General features: G+C 47.9%; 1 protein-coding gene across 2 annotated transcripts in view; it reads left to right on the plus strand.

Annotated features, from left to right (window-relative positions):
- mgat3b (beta-1,4-mannosyl-glycoprotein 4-beta-N-acetylglucosaminyltransferase b) overlaps positions 1-14514 on the plus strand; it is a 28381-nt gene extending 13867 nt beyond the window's left edge. Inside the window, exons 2-4 of one of the 2 annotated variants that reach the window (XM_080848605.1) lie at positions 5894-6290; positions 6483-7569; positions 11470-14514. In XM_080848605.1, the coding sequence (XP_080704731.1) occupies positions 5895-6290; positions 6483-7569; positions 11470-11480 (1494 nt within the window). In that variant the 5' untranslated portion in view covers position 5894 and the 3' untranslated portion in view covers positions 11481-14514. Of the gene's footprint in view, positions 1-5893; positions 6291-6482; positions 9170-11469 lie in introns of those variants that run through there. The other variant, XM_080848604.1, reaches the window with a different exon arrangement.
- The last annotated feature ends 1715 nt before the right edge of the window (positions 14515-16229 follow it).

Below are 16229 nucleotides of genomic sequence, written 5' to 3' on the forward strand. Positions count from 1 at the left end.
GCTTGTTCTATCTATCTTTACAGTACAGTTGTGTTACAATCTGAGTTGAGAAGGCAGGTGGATTTAGTAACTTGGATGGTGAAATCCTGCCATCTGTATTTCACACATATTTTTTTGGGTGGGGGCTTGCATTACGGTGCTGGGTGGAGTATAATGGTTTCGCAATCCTCATTTGTTGTGTCATTTTTCCTTGTATGTTGGGCTTTGAGATGGGTGTTCACCTCAGTCACAGTTTCCTTCCTGCAAGTCACTGGGGAGGAAGAGAGATAGGCTGGAGAACAGAGTGTGGTGAGAGAGAGTGGTGAGAGAGAGAGAGAGAGAGTGGACCTGCAGGCTGCAGTGCGATCCAGTGCGTGATGCTGAGGCACAATGTGGTTCCTAGCCTGTCAAATGATTGTAATCTCTCTCTCCTCCTCTCTCTCTCTCCCCCTCATCTCACTCAGAGCCACTTTTGGTGTCTTGTTCTCCACTCACCATCTTTCCAATCCACTGTAATTATAGATCGAGGGTGAAATAAACAGTTTCTTGACGTATTAATGTATCAGCGTGTTCTCACCTATTCCATTTCCTCCACTGAGAGGTTTAGGAGGGTTAGTGTGATGTGGTCGTCTCACTTCAGTGTCTAGACAGCAGTGAGGCAGAACAGTACCCCTAATTGCAAGGCAGTTTCATGCAAAACCTCCCCCCTTGCCCAGCCAGCCATTAGTTGATCCACAGTCTTCAGCCTAAATAACACGTTAAACACTAATTACACACTAGCGGTTTGTCAGCACAGAGACAGGAGCTGCACACTCTCCTCCTTGGAAAAAGAAGGGGGGGAAATACACCACTCAGGCAGTGCCAGAGTGAGTACAGGTCCTCGGAGACTGAGCCTCTGTTTGGTCTGGAAAAATGGATGACTCACCTTGGGGGACAGACCTGACACCCAGCAGCGTCGCGGTGAGATTGGTGTGCCCTGCCGTCGGCCGTCATTCCACCTCCAGCTGTAATCTGCATGTCAGCAGGTCCAGGGGCGCCTCATGAGGAATGACATGAGAATAGGTGGGTGGGGGAGGAAGTCTGATGTGTTGCAGCTCTCAAAAATAGATTGATTTTCAGTGCATGGAACCACTGCTTAGTCAAAGGTGTTCTCAATTATGCTAGCCAAGGTTTGGGATTTGTGGGGAAGATGGCAGGCTTGCTCTCTCATCTGTCAGCTGTTAATGTCCTAGTGTTAGCCTGCAGTGCTAGCAGTAGAACAGTCAGTGTTGAATAGTGAGGCCCCCCCCTCACCCCCCCACTGCACCAGGGAGCTGCAGCCCTTCCTGACCCGCTTCCCTCCATTATAGATGAGCGGGCCACACATCGCCACACATTTCCTCTCCTCCTGGACCAGGAGCGGCACCTTCCAGCACACTCCTCACCACCTTCACTCATTCTTCACGGCGCGCGTTTGAATTATTTAAAAGCACTTAGCACCCTTCCCCACACCCTCATACATACTCGGAGTGCTTATTTCTGGCTCATACCTGTGCAGACTGGAACATTGGCACCTGTGCGGTTGCAAAATTTGCAATTCAGGAAGAAGATAAGCCATTCAAATACCCTACTTCTGTATAAAGTTTCAAATTGAAATAGCTGCTGGTCCGGTTCTTCCATTTCCGTGGTTACGTGTTTGGTTCTCCCTTAAGCAGTATAGTAGGAGGTGTCCTGACTCCTCAGTGGCTAAAAAGGTACAGCTGAAATCTGTTTCACCAGGAAGTGGGGGGACCACTATTGATCTGTTAGAGATCCTGAGAGATCCCTAACGTTGTGCACCGCAATCGTCTGTTAATCCTGAAAGATCCCCAACATTGTGCACTGCAATCGTCTGTTAATCCTGAAAGATCCCTAACATTGTGCACTACAATCGTCTGTTAATCCTAAAAGATCCCTAACATTGTGCACCTCAATCGTCTGTTAATCCCGAAAGATCCCTAACGTTGTGATACCACTGAAATCGTCTGTTAATCCTGAAAGATCCCCAACATTGTGCACTGCAATCGTCTGTTAATCCTGAAAGATCCCTAACATTGTGCACTGCAATCGTCTGTTAATCCTAAAAGATCCCTAACATTGTGCACCTCAATCGTCTGTTAATCCCGAAAGATCCCTAACGTTGTGCACTGCAATCATCTGTTAATCCTGAAAGATCCCGAACATTGTGATACCACTGCAATCGTCTGTCAATCCTGAAAGATCCCTAACATTGTGCACTGCCATCATCTGTTAATCAAGAAAGATCCCTAACGTTGAGCTACCACTGCAATTGTCTGTCAATCCCGAGAGATCCCCCAAAGTTGTGCTACCACACAAGCTAAGCCTCCCCCAGTGTTGACAACAGGCACAAATAAAGGAAACCTCTTGTTAGGACGATGGGCACTGCAGACAATGGCAGGGGTCCCTAGACCAGAAGCCTCAGCAGGGAAGAGGCCAGGGCAGCGTGCCAGGGGCGGATGAGAAGAAAGGCCTACTCCTGTACGTTCTTTACACAGTAAGCATAAAGGAGGAAGTGTGTGTGTGTGTTGCCCACAGAGCACTTTGTGTTGAGTTACACGGAGACTGCAGATTCAGGGGTATCAGAAACATGAGGTAGGGACTGAGGGAGGAATCTATAGGGGCACTCCAAGCACAGCACTAATCATTCGGATTTCATCCGTGCCTTAATAAGACCTTTTCTCTCAAGGTGACTTCCATACCGGGTTTTTTCAGAAAGTGCATGTGGATCTGTTATTTAAAGGACTGAATCTATGAATGTGTTAATTACCACAGAGTCCCCTGTACTTTAAACATAATTTTTAGTTTTTTCACATCTAAATCTATGAGAATGTCCGACAGATCTGAATTGTAGGATGACTCATAATTGTGTGCAAGAGAGAGCACCATGTGAGATAAAGAAAATAACAAACACATCTGTGTAAATTAGTATATTTTCAAAAAAAACATCTGTGTAGATAAGTATGATATTTTCAAAAACACATCTGTTTTAAGATGAGTGACATTTTCATATGTTTGTATGAGGACAGAAAAGCTTAATTCCAAAAATCTACTGAATGTGTGTGTGTGTGTGTGTGTGTGTGTGTGTGTGTGTGTGTGTGTGTGTGTGTGTGTGTGTGTGTGTGTGTGTGTGTGTGTGTGTGTGTGTGTGTGTGTGTGTGTGTGTGTGTGTCTGTGTGTGTGTGCCAGCGAAGGCTGTGTGTGTGTGTGCCAGCGAAGGCTGTGTGTCTGTGTGTGTGTGTGGCGAGTGCATAAAAGCGTTTTGGCTCTGTGGAGGGCTCCTAATTGTATTAAACCCCATTTGGCTGCACGTTTTGTCCTGCCACCCTCCCCTTTGCCGCTCCCATGGTGACCCACAGTGCTGTTTGTGTCCATTTCCGCCTCGCCCTCGCCTGTCCATAATGGCATCCAGTCACAGCTCCGTGGAACACAAGTCATTAGACGTGAGCCACCCTGCCTGCCACAGCAATCTGCACTGAATTTTTTTATGTGCATTAGCCCTCCTGTTCCCTACACCAGTGCTCGCCCAAATCGTGTTGACTCTGACTATTCCAGTGGAGAGCTGAGCTCCACTTAATGAGCTGCTCGCCAATGTTTGTTTGCCACTTGAGACGCCTCCAAGACTCCAAAACCCAAATGTTTGGCTTTGCTAATACAGTGGCAGAAGACTTTTACTTTTATTTTGGGCAGCACTACGAAAATCCTCCCAGTCCATTTTGTCACTGGCAAGTGACACGTTTTAGAGATAAATGGGTTGCCCTATATAGTTTGCTGCACTTCTCTTATGACGGGTCACCTGGTTCTCTATGGGTCGTTGGTTCATTTCCAGGAAGAGCCATCTGGCGCCAGTGTGAGTGTCTAATGTTTGACATGACCCACGAGGGTGTGCACTCAGCAGCACCTGGTGCACCTCTAAATGTTGAACATCCGCGCTTCACTGTCTCCATGCAAGCCCAAATCCCTTATTCAGTCTGCTGTCTGGAACAGCCCATCATGTATCAACAACATTTTTTCTGCTTATACACTGCAAACCTACAGCCAGACATGCTACTGTATAACCTCACAATCCACTACGATAGTGTCAACGTCTTAGTATAAAGCACTGCTTGGTGGCCCTGGAGTGCAGTTAAATTATGCCCAAAGTACAGGCAAAGGATCTGATCGTTCCACATCGTGGGTACTGTAGCCTTGAGGCCACTGATGCCTCTTCCCTCGGGTAGCTGAAGGCGTCCCCGTTTCACCCCAGCTCAGAAGCCCCGAGGGCCTGGAAACTCTACACTCAGCATGTTCTTTGTATTTTTATCTCACCTCACACCACACAGATTATTACAGACCCTTTGCCGAGTATGTGTCGCACTCATGCGTGCTGCTACGCCGGTGTAGCCCCGAATGGGCCCGCATTGCTGCGGAGCTGGAGATAAGGCTGAAAGGAGGTGTGTGTTTAGAGTGCTAACAAAGAAAAGTAGGAGAAGTGAGAAAAAAAGCAGAGATGAAAACACACATAGAGTGAGCAAGAGAGAGAAAGAGAGAGAGAGAGAACAAGAGAGAGTGCTGATAAAGACAATGAGGAAATTATTCTGAAGGGGAAGTCCAGGCCCTATAAAGTTGTTCCCCTCCCCTGCCTTTCTCTCACTATCGCTCTCTCTCTCTCTCTCTCTCTCTCTCTCTCTCTCTTTCTTTCTCTCCCTCACTCTCTCACTCACTCACTCAGAGAGAAAACATTTACAGTTGTTGTGCAGCCAAGTGCTGCATTAGGCTTGTTGACTAGGAGCCCAACAGGCCAGATCACAGCTATGCCACGTGCTTATACTGGAGAGGCTCTTCTGAAAGGTCTTGAGGAAAGTCCCCTGCCTTCTGCCATTTTCTTTCTTCCTGCCCCCTAAAGCCTACCCCACCCTCTGTGTCCTGGACTGGTGGAGAAACCAAGTGCTTTTCACCAATGCACAAATAAGCAAACATAAGGCAAAAGGTCACTTCCACTCAAGCTACTTGCAATTCATTTGGGATGCTCTGTGCCATTCCTGCCAGATTGAATTTCTTTGATTGTGAGACAACCCCTCTGACTTTTTTTATGGTGGACTCTCTGTAGAAAATGAAGAGGGAGTGAGAGAGGGAGGGAGTGAGAGAGAGAGGGAGTGAGAGAGGGAGTGAGAAAGGGAGTGAGAGAGGAATGAGAGAGGGAGTGAGAGATGGAGTGAGAGAGGGAGGGAGCGAGGGAGTTAGAGATGGAGTGAAAGAGAGGGGGAGGGAGGGAGAGATGGAGAGAGTGAGAGATGGAGTGAGACAGGGAGGGAGGGAGTGAGTGAGAGAGAGGGGGAGGGAGGGAGTGAGAGAGGGAGTGAGAGAGAGAGGTAGGGAGGGAGTGAGAGAGAGGTAGGGAGGGAGTGAGTGAGAGAGGGAGTGTGTCCTATGCAATCAGGGCAGAATCATTATGACTTTGGATTCCACCTTAGAACCCCAAAGGCTGTGCGGAGTGGCACTGAAACATACATATAATTATATCATCTCAAATAATCCATCTGGCGCACCAAAGGAGATTAAAGGGGCACTTGAGAAATAATTGGTCCTAGCGTAACTGAATTTGCCTGATCTGCTTGTGTAGATTGTCAGAAATAAAACTGACCTGACCCCCAGAGGTAAACCTCTCAACCAAGGACATCCATTGCAACCACTAAGATCTGCTAAGCCTCTTCTGCCTTGTTGTTGTGGGAGTGCTGGAAATGCTGTCATATCAATGAAGCTGAAATGTTTTTCTGGCCTATGAAAAGCAGAATGCATCTTTTAAAAAAAGAACAGCTTTTTAAATGCAGTCTTCTGATTCTTCTCTCTTCCTCTTCCACAACCCCCCCCCCATCTCCTGTCCTTTTGTTTTCCTCAGGATGAAAATGCGACGGCATAGGGTGTTCTTGCTTTGCACAGTGGGCCTGTGTGTCATCTCCTTCCTGCACTACTACAAGGCGCTGCACTACGTGTCGCTGCTGCGCGAGCTCTCTGCCCCCTACCCCAACATCAAGTCCTTCATCATGGTCACCGGCTTCTTCTGGAGGGAGCGGGCCACACCTATGGCTAGCGCTGTGCCAGAGGAGGGGCCTCCGCCGGCCCTCAGGCCCTCCGACACCAAGCCCAGAGGCGGGGAGGACATGGAGGATATGAGGATGCCTGGAGGACTCAGGGATCCAGGGGGGCTGGTGATGGAGGCTGAAGAGGACCCTCAGGTGCCCAGACCATGGGGCAGGCCAGAGGAACCACTGCATAGGGATCCTGATGGCACTCAGGTAAGACCACATTTTCTGTTGCCTGTATTTCATTTTGTACATTGTTTTTGTGTTGATGTTGCGTCCAGATAAATGTATTGTGTATACTGTGTCCTTTCTTCTATGTCAGTCCCTCACCTTGAGAGATGTGCTGAAGTTGTGCATTCCCTTTTCTTGGGTTTAAAATAGACTTTTTGATTTTTCTCAAAACAGGAGCAAAATGAGCGCCTAGAGCTGACACCCTGGCACCCCAATCACCCAGGAGCTCGTCTGAGACAAGAGGCCCCGCATGTGGTGGTGGTGGAAGAGCTCGACCCCACCACAGCACCTACCCCCGACCCCATTGAGTCTATGGGCGACCTCCACCACCGCACTTATCATCTCCAGAACGACCACACATCCTATTTCGTGCGCACCAAAGCCGGGGCCTTGTGCTACCGGAAAGGGACCGAAGTGGCCCCTCCCCCTGGTCAAGCCAAAGCGGTGAATCCCACAGCAGCTGCTAACCACGGCCAACGGCAGCTGCTCCAGCAGCCGATACAGCAGCAGCCGCAGCAGCAGCAGCAGCATCATCCCGTGGAGCAGGCAGGCACCCTACACGCCAAACCCAAGCGTGGCAAGCGGTTGGTGAAGTGTGTGTGCCGTCCCGGCTGGCATGGTCCATACTGTGGTGTGCCCACCATGGTATACCACTCCAACCTGCCAACAAAGGAGCGGCTGACGCCTCGTGAGACGCCGCGGCGCGTCATCAACGCAATCAACGTTAACCACGAGTTTGACTTGCTGCACGTGCGCTTTCACGAGCTGGTGGATACCGTCGACCTCTTCTTGGTGTGCGAGTCGAACTTCACAGCGTACGGCGACCGGAGACCGCTGCGCTTCCTACGCCGGCTGCTCAATGGCACCTACGACTACATCCGCCACAAGATCCTCTACGTCTTCCTCGACCACTTTCCCGACGGGGGCCGGCAGGACGGGTGGATCGCAGACGACTACCTGCGCACCTTTCTGACGCGCAACGGCATGTCTCGAGTGGCGGGGATTCGGCCAGACGACGTCTTCCTCATCAACGACGCTGATGAGATTCCAGCTCGGGAGGGCATCCTGTTCCTCAAGCTGTTCGATGGCTGGACAGAGCCCTTCGCCATCCACATGCGGAAGTCACTGTACGGATTCTTCTGGAAGCAACTGGGCTCTCTGGAGGTGGTGTCGGGCTGCACAGTGGGCATGCTTCGTGATGTCTATGACAACGACGGCATTCGATTGCGGCGCCGAGAGTACTACACCATGCCTGGCTTCCGTAAGTACGAGAACGACACGGGACACATCTTGGTGCAGTGGTCGTTGGGAAGTCCGTTCCACTTTGCAGGTTGGCACTGCTCCTGGTGCTTCTCGCCTGAGGGCATCCACTTTAAGCTCATCTCTGCCCAAAATGGGGACTTCCCACGGTGGGGGGACTACGAGGACAAACGGGACCTTAAGTACATTCGGGATCTGATACGGACTGGGGGCTGGTTTGATGGCTCTGTGCAGGAGTACCCTCCTTCAGATCCCAAGGAGCATATGTACGCTCCCAAATACATGTTGGACCACTATGAGCAGTACCGGTACCTGCTTGAGAACCCGTACATCTCGCCAACAAATCTAAATGGGGGGTAAGGCAGCATGTGGAAGGGGCTTCTCAGGCAGTCTATGGGAGAACCAAGGGGTGAGGGTTCCATGACGTCATGGGGTTCCGGGGGGTAGGGGATAAACCACTGGCAACTCGTACAATGCCCACCCAATCAAAGTCCGGCCCCCACTGCACAGGCCCACCCACTGCTCCACCACCGTCCATTGACGGACAGCAGTGAGTGGGGTTGGACTGGCGTGGTTGGACAAACCAAACAGCGCTGGCACAAGACACTGTGGGGAAACGAAGCAACACTTAACCGTCTGTTGTTGATGTGCACTCTGTTGTTTTCCTGCATCCCTTTGGAGACACACTGCCCTGGATGGTGCCCTGTTGGTTCTATTGCCCTTGTGTCTACAGTAAACCCTTGCAGCTCTCTCTCTCTACATGTCTCATAGAGAACCAGTAAAGCACTCATGTCTTACACACAAAACAAGCCCCCAATACAGAAGAGAAAACATCAGACTAAATAATATTACATTGTTGGGATGGACTGGAGATTGGCTTCCTTTTGCCCGATTACAAAGAGTTTGTGCACCTTTTGTTACTGAAAGAGAGGGAGGAAGAGAGAGGAGAGAATAAGAATGAAGAGAACACATCGGCCTCTACTGCCTTTCCATCCCTGTGTGCTCTGAGGGGCTTCAGATATCTCCTGATTTTCATTGAGACCTGGCCGATATGACAGTTGTGTTATCAGTGATGGTAAGAGCTGGCCATTGAGTAGAACAGAGCAGAACCTCCCGCAACTTGGCCTATAGCTTGAGCTGAGCAGGAACGATTGGCTTTATTATCGATCACTGGTGTTGTCATGCAGGTCTCTGCCACACAGAAATCAGTGGTGGTCCCTAAAGGTGCCTGGCATAGAGGGACATTTTGAGTTGTTGTGGCTATGAGCTCCCAGCACCAAAGTCATGGGGTAGAGTTGACAGCCTCTTTCAGCAGACTGGGATGAATAAATCATGGCTGGCATAAGCGTCCAGACACAGCAGGAGTCTTTCTCTTTCTCTCTCTATCTCTCTCTCTCTCTCCCTTAAACAGCCACTCATGGAGGACAGATTTAAGGGGCAGAAGTGGAACTCTGTTTCTTTTTCTCTCTCTCTTTTTCTCTTTCTCTCTGTCTCCCCCTCGGGTCTTTCTCTGCCACAAAAAAAAAGAGGAAAAACCCCAGCAGATATCTCGAGCAGAAGTGTGCTGCCTACATTGTCTTGGCAGCCTATGAAGGGTGGAAGTGGAGGAAGGGGTGTTATGGGTCTGCTGGCTGGGGAGGTGGTGGAGGCGGGTGGGGGGCAGGATGAGGGAAGGAAAAGAGGGAGGGATCAACTTGGCAAAAACACACACGTTCATTTGGGGTCACAGGGGCCTGTGTATGCAGGGAATGTAGAGCACACCCAAGCCTCTTCAGCACTGTGTGTGGTGTTTATATATATGTATGTATGTGTGTGTGTGGGTGTGTGGGTATGCCCATGTGTGCGTGCAAGTATGTGGGCGCCCACAGCAGAGAGCATTCAGAGTTCGTCTCAGGCAGATTGGAAACCGAGAGGATGGGGGGGGGGGGGGGGGGAGGAATCAGAAAGAAACTTCACAGTTTTTTTGCATTCCAATTGACCACTTAAGGGGGAATGCAAGGTCACAGACAGCCTGTCTACTCCTGCTGTTTCTGCTCTCCTCCCATGTACACACCACCACACACGCACACCACACACACACACACACACACACAATCTTTGTTCTTTCATTTTGACGGGTCCAAGGAGGATACCAATAGAGCTGCCAAACCCCCTCGGTTCCCTCTGGAGAAAGGTTCCCTCTGGAGAAAGTTTCCTCTGGAGAATGGTTCCCTCTGGAGAAAGGTTCCCTCTGGAGAATGGTTCCCTCTGGAGAAAGTTTCCTCTGGAGAATGGTTCCCTCTGGAGAAAGGTTCCCTCCTCTGGGTCTCTGTCCCTGTAGGCAAATAATTGTGCTTGATCTTGCCCAGGCTCTGCCATCCATGGCCTGACCCAGCATCTCTCATGAGCTGGTCATGCCGCCTCTGTGGTGATACCCTGCCCCACTTACCTCATCAACCCTGCCCATCTTTCGACACACACGCAGATACACACAGACACATCTCCTTCCCCAGTCCCCTTAGACACAGAGACACACACACTCTTTGCAAAAACATGCCAAAGACTTGCCAGTTAATGAGTGTAGGGTCTGAGTATTGGCGCACATGCTGTAAAACATTCACCCTTTCAAGTGAGACCCATTTTATGCGTCTATTGTGTGGGTAGCACAGCGCAGGCATAAACTCACTGTCCAATAATATTCCCCCGACCGGCTCAAGTCATGAAGTAAGAGGATTAAGAGAAGCTGCATTACAGGGGCATATTAAGCTGGGCTGTTTCGGCTCCAACTGCATCATCACACAGTGGGTGCACTTCACCAAACCACTAGGCCAAAAATCAAGATTTGTGGCTGCCACTAGTGCTATAAGAGCCTACAACCTGAATCCTCTTCTTAACTCACGCATCAGGGAGGGACTGTACCTGGATCATTAAAGCTCTCAGTTGTGCTAGTGATTTATATTTTTATTTTCCTGTGAGCTATCTAACTGTGAGTCATTTAGAACACAAGTGCGTTTGGGAGGGCCATATGTGTTTCCTGTAACTCACTGACGTCGTTTCTCTCTGGTCTACCCCTCGGAGGGTAATTGAAGTATGCCGATGGCGTGGTGAGATTGCAATCAGGTGGAAATTCAAAGGGCTGGGAGGACGATTAGGGGTAAAGACCAAGGCCTGTGCCATTTAGACAGAGAGCCAGGGAGATGAATGAGGGGGATTCATCACCGGCAGATGAATTTCGCTGATAGCCTGCAATTTTGTGTTGCCCTTTTAAACAACCCAGTTATTTGATGTCTTATTATGTATGGAGAAGGGCACAAATGAGAGCAAATTGCATTGATTTTTTTGGGGGGGGGGGGTCCCTGCATCTTTGTGAAATTAAAATGGCTGCAGCGATTCAAACGATTCATCTTCCATAGAAAATCCGTTCCTATCAAGCTCAATTGTCTGCCACAGAGAAGCTAGATTGACGTTAAATGGGCCACTTATTTCTTTATGATTGTGCTTTTGCCAGTTCTATTCTGAGTTTGATTTGATTACAGTTTATATTTTGTTTTATATAGTATGTGTAGGAAAACTACTTTTCCTGCACAGCCTTTTTGTGTGTAGTCAATGCAACGGTTTCTCACCTGCAGTTACAACATACATTATTAAAAAGCCTTGGCTTTGGCTACAGGCCAACTTCATGGGGTTCCTGACTGATGCGTAACCAGAAAAAAACGACGTGCTGTGTTCGGGAACTCAAAATGGAAGGGGGTCTTATCAGGGGTGTCTGCCCCTCAGTCTTCTCGAAATGTCCTCGTTTTTGGACACGATGAGTTTTTGTCTGTTTTGTATTTTGGTTTTGTATGTATTTTTACTTGTGCTGTTGCTGTTGTTAATGTTATAATTATGTATCTAATTTATTGCTACTCCTCGGTGTGAAAAGGGAAGAACTGATCAACCGTACTTCGCTCACGTAGGAGGAACCTGTGAGAATCCAAAACTAAACCGAACATGGGTGAAGGACGGACTGGGTGCTGTCAGAGAGATCTGTGTCGTCGTCGTCGTCCCCCCCCCCCCCCCCCCACCACACACACACACACACACACACACACACACCCGGCAGTGCTGCAACAGCCATCACCTGCCAAAAGCGTCCCGTCACGCTAATCACCTCTGCGCATGGCCATGCTATATGCTGATGTTACTGAATTCTAAGCACTTACTACATTTTTATTTAATTTTGTTTTGCTATTGAATTGATTATTGTGATGTTAATCTCAGCATGTACAATGAAGCTCTCTTCCATCCCATACCGCTTGACCATCTGCCCACCCATACCTGAACACTCTTAACATGACCAACACAGGTGGAAACACAATGTGGAAACGCATGACAAGCCTTTGCCTTCACCGACATGGTTAAGCACGGTCAGGCTTGGCTCTGAGTGCCACCCACTTATCAGTGTGAAGAGGGCCTGTTGTGAGGTGGGGCTGAGATGGCAGGGGGGTGGGGATGGATGTGGAAGGTGTCGCTCCAGGACAGCATATCATAGGCTGATCAGAGGCCCCAGAGAGAGGCACCAGGTGCCTTATGCTGAGTCAGAAGAGATCAAAAGGAGTGCTGCATCTGTGCACTGAGCGACAGATGGACATTTGCCTACACGCACGCACACACACACTTACACACCTTCATGCGCACACACACACATACAAAGCACCTGGACGAAGACATTGGCCTCTTCATCACATGATATGTGCGCTTGTTCGTTCATGTGTGTGAGTTTTATGCCATCCCATCTCCTAGAATTACATCACTGGCTACTAACACACACACAATCCATTGTTCCTTTGAATGACAGGGTCATTCGCACTATACTTGCTGGGAGGCACTGTGCATAAAGGAGAGCGCCTGAGTGCTTCTCCCTGTGCAGGTTACATTGGAACTGAAACAATAAGGAGAGGAAGAGAAGGCAACGAAAAAAAAGGCACTGTGTCTATATATCAAGATATGAAACCACTACCATATCTTTTATTTTAGTTTTTTATTAATGTAAACTTTATGTTTTCTTTGTACATTGATTTGCATCTCACTCTGCTCTTGTGAACGCAGCTTTATACAGACATGGATTTAATTTACGTTATATGTTGTATATTCCATTTTGTGATTTAAACTATTATTTTTTTAAAGATGTAATTTTCTTTTTTGTTTTGCAAACAAGGCAGCTTTTTTATTTTATTTTATTTTATTTTATTTTAGCCCTTACCGTTCCGGCCTTCCCCCCCCCCCCAAATCATGTTCTTCATGAACTCCAGCTAGGCCATGAGGATTTCAATGAGATGAGATGATGGGCTGGACTGGGCTGGGCTGTCTGAGAGAAAGACCTTAATCCTCTGGTCTTTGTCCATTTCTGGAGGAGTGGCTTTGCACTTCTGTCTTTCTAACGTTGTCAAAAAAGAAGCGCTTCTAACAATCAGTTGTAACCGCCTGGCTTTTCATCAAGCTTTTGGTTTCTTTTACAAAGATACATATACACACAGACACCACCTATAATTTTAGTATAACGTAGTTATCTCTTCTGATCTGTCTGGTGAAACGGCATACATTCTTATTGATATAAAATGCGGCTGGACTCCCTCAAATGTTCTGTTCAATTCAAGCCCACAGCACCTGGGTAGATTGTGCTGCAATACGGTTTTCAATCCATGCGGTTGTGATGGTGAGTCTCCATGGCCAACACCCTTATGAGTGAACACTATTGTCTCTGAAAGGCCATTCTCGACCATAGCCACTAGGGGGCGCTAGAAACCTCACAGGTGAGGCTAGTGTTTTTTGCCTGCTGAGGCACATCTTGGACCTTCAGCCTCTTTTTATACTTTATAGTTCACCATCATGAACTGACTACAGATGATGCTATTGAGAGAATAGCAGTCCACAGGGAAATATTGTTTATGTGTGAAATCAAGTAATATTGCAAAGACTTTGGATGTTCCCGTGATGAATGGTATGCCTGGTCTAGGTGCTTGTAACTGCCAGTAGGAAAAACATCCAGTCTTTTCACAGAAGACCAGACAAAAGTGCCGTGTGGCACCGATTTTGCCAGTCCTGCTCTCATCCAGCTTATCATTCTGTGTTGTGTGAGCACACACCTGCACGGCAGTCAGCATTTCCTTAAAGCCTTCCCCCTAATGCCTTCATTTAATACCTTTTCCATCCATCAGTTCCGTCGTCCATCCATCTATCCTTCTAGGCATCTTTGAGTTGGCACTCTTTGAGGCAGTGTTTAAACTCCTCAGCATAGTGTTTCGCCTAGAGCACCACCACAGACACACACACACATACACACACACAGGCAGTCATTCGAGCGCTTTCAGCATCCAATCACTCAAACAATTAAGTGGCACTGAATTTTGTCTGCTTGAACTGGCCAACTCTGCTTGAGTTTTTTTCCTCCCCCTCCTGGAGCCTTTTCTCCTGGTGTGTTTTCGTTTCCGAAAGCCGATAACCTCACCACATTCAACGCCGCACCATGCTCTGTCATAATGCACTGATTGCTGATTGTAAAACAATATTGTTTTGTTTTAATGACAAGAAGGTTTTTTTAGTTTTTCCTAAACAGAGAAGGTTGGGGTGGCCGTGTGTGCCGTTCACTCTGCAGTTTTTTGGCACTGTTCTTGTTTATATGTAGAAGGGAATGGAGGGCCGGTGGTTTGGTAGCAACTCCGGTGCGGCCCATGGAAGGTCAGAGGTCGACCACTCCATCCTGTGGAAACGAGGGAAAATTACAGATGTGGAAATGTGGAAAAAGGGAGGGATGTACTTTTAAAAAAAGAGAAGTATTTTTCTCTACTGTTGGTAACAATAAAGAGTGTACATTTATGAGTTATAAAAAAAAGCTTTTGTTCTGTATATGAATGGCTGTATGTTAACCTTGAACAAAAAAAATGAATTCTATGGCAAAGAAATATAATAAATTAATTTTAAAATTTTACCATGGGCGACTTGTGTATGTGTGGGATTTTCATTACAGACTCAAAAAAAGCTCCATTACATTTCTGGAAAGCTAATCAACCTCTGTGGCAGAGGTCACAGAGGCCTCCAATTTTGTATAAAAGTGCAAAACCTACAAAAGGTCAAAGCAGCTTTTTTTTGAAGCGTAAGCCAAATAATGAGTGACCAAGGATTATTAAAATGGTCAAATCAATATAATTGCTTTAGCTTGCACCATGAGGTGCTATGTGATGTATCACCATAATAGGTGAGGGATCAATACAATGTGTGATCAATATGCTGTCTCAGCTATTTAAAATTGGCTGTGAAACAAGATGGACTGAAACCAGCAGATCATTTAACCTGGATCTTATAGCTCAACTTGTAGAACTATGCAGTAACAGCTCAAAGTACCTTGTAAGTTGCTCTGCATTAAAAGTGTCTGCTACATTAATAAATAACATGCATCCCCATGTATCATAATCATATGTGTCTGATGTGTCACATGCTGAGAATACACCAGAGGGCAGTATAGATACGGACGGTGTGACATGATAGAGATCCCTGTAGAATGAGGTCACTGCAGAGGTGCACTTTACACTAATTGTCTAAATCTGTGGCTGAGTGTGGTGACATCATCAGGTGACCAAACAGGTGTGGACCTTATGAGTCATATGCATCAGAACCATACTTAAGTGCCAGTATACACTGGAGGTGCTGTGGTACGACCCAGGCATCCTCAAAGGACTATGGGGAAGGAGGTGCCGTGCTGCCGGTCCGCGTGCTCTGAAAATTGGGACAGTGGTGGAAATAGCAGCAGCGCCCTCATGGGTGAGAAACCCTCCCTGTGGTCTTCACTGGACCATACAGGCTCCCATTGTCGGCTGAGCACAGAGTGTCCTCAGCCGGAGCCATTGAGGTCAGCCTGAAACCAAAGAGGACCTGGGTGGAACCACTCCGATTGGAACCACAAAGCCCCTGGAATTTTTGTTATGTGCCTCTTGGCAAAGGATTGGCGGCGGCTTCTCAGGAATGGCAGAAAAGAACGCCTCACCGCACAAAAGAGCAGGGCCTTAAAGATCTCGTGTTGTTTATGGGAGGTTTTTGTGTCCCTTTTTCACAAGCATTTTCTCATTCCCTCTCCTCTTTAATTCCCAGTCAGCAGGGTGGGCTCAGACGACTTGAGACGACTCCTATTCAAAATCCTCTCCTCTGGTATGGCTATACTTCCTCATTCTCTCTCTCTCTCCCCCAATGTATCTGGCAGTATCATTTGCTCACTTCAAAGGAACAGGTTTAAAGTGACTCGGAGAGCGGGAACCCCCTGATAAAGTCACTCTTTTCAGCCCCGGTCCCTCCCACAGGAACCCATCTCTATCATGAATTCAGCACGCTTGCTGCCTCCTCTCTGAACCTCCTCGCTCTGCTCCATAATTACTTTTTTGCTTTGGAGCCAGGGTGAAAATGAACTGCCACACACACACACACACACAAGTATGATCACAGAATAGCCCTGCACCCGTGTGCATCATTCTCAGAGCAGCCGTTCCATGTACTTCAAGGCAAATCTGGAGTGAGCAAGGCGAAGATTATTAAAATGGTCACATCAATTGTCAGTTCCAGGCTCGTTCCTTTGTAGCTTGACACATGCTGTGACATCTAATACTTGTATGTTTCTGACAATATTGTACTGTAAGCCTTGAAGTGACACTGTGA

This window comes from Sprattus sprattus, assembly GCF_963457725.1.
Source record: "Sprattus sprattus genome assembly, chromosome: 1".
Lineage (NCBI taxonomy): Eukaryota > Metazoa > Chordata > Actinopteri > Clupeiformes > Clupeidae > Sprattus > Sprattus sprattus.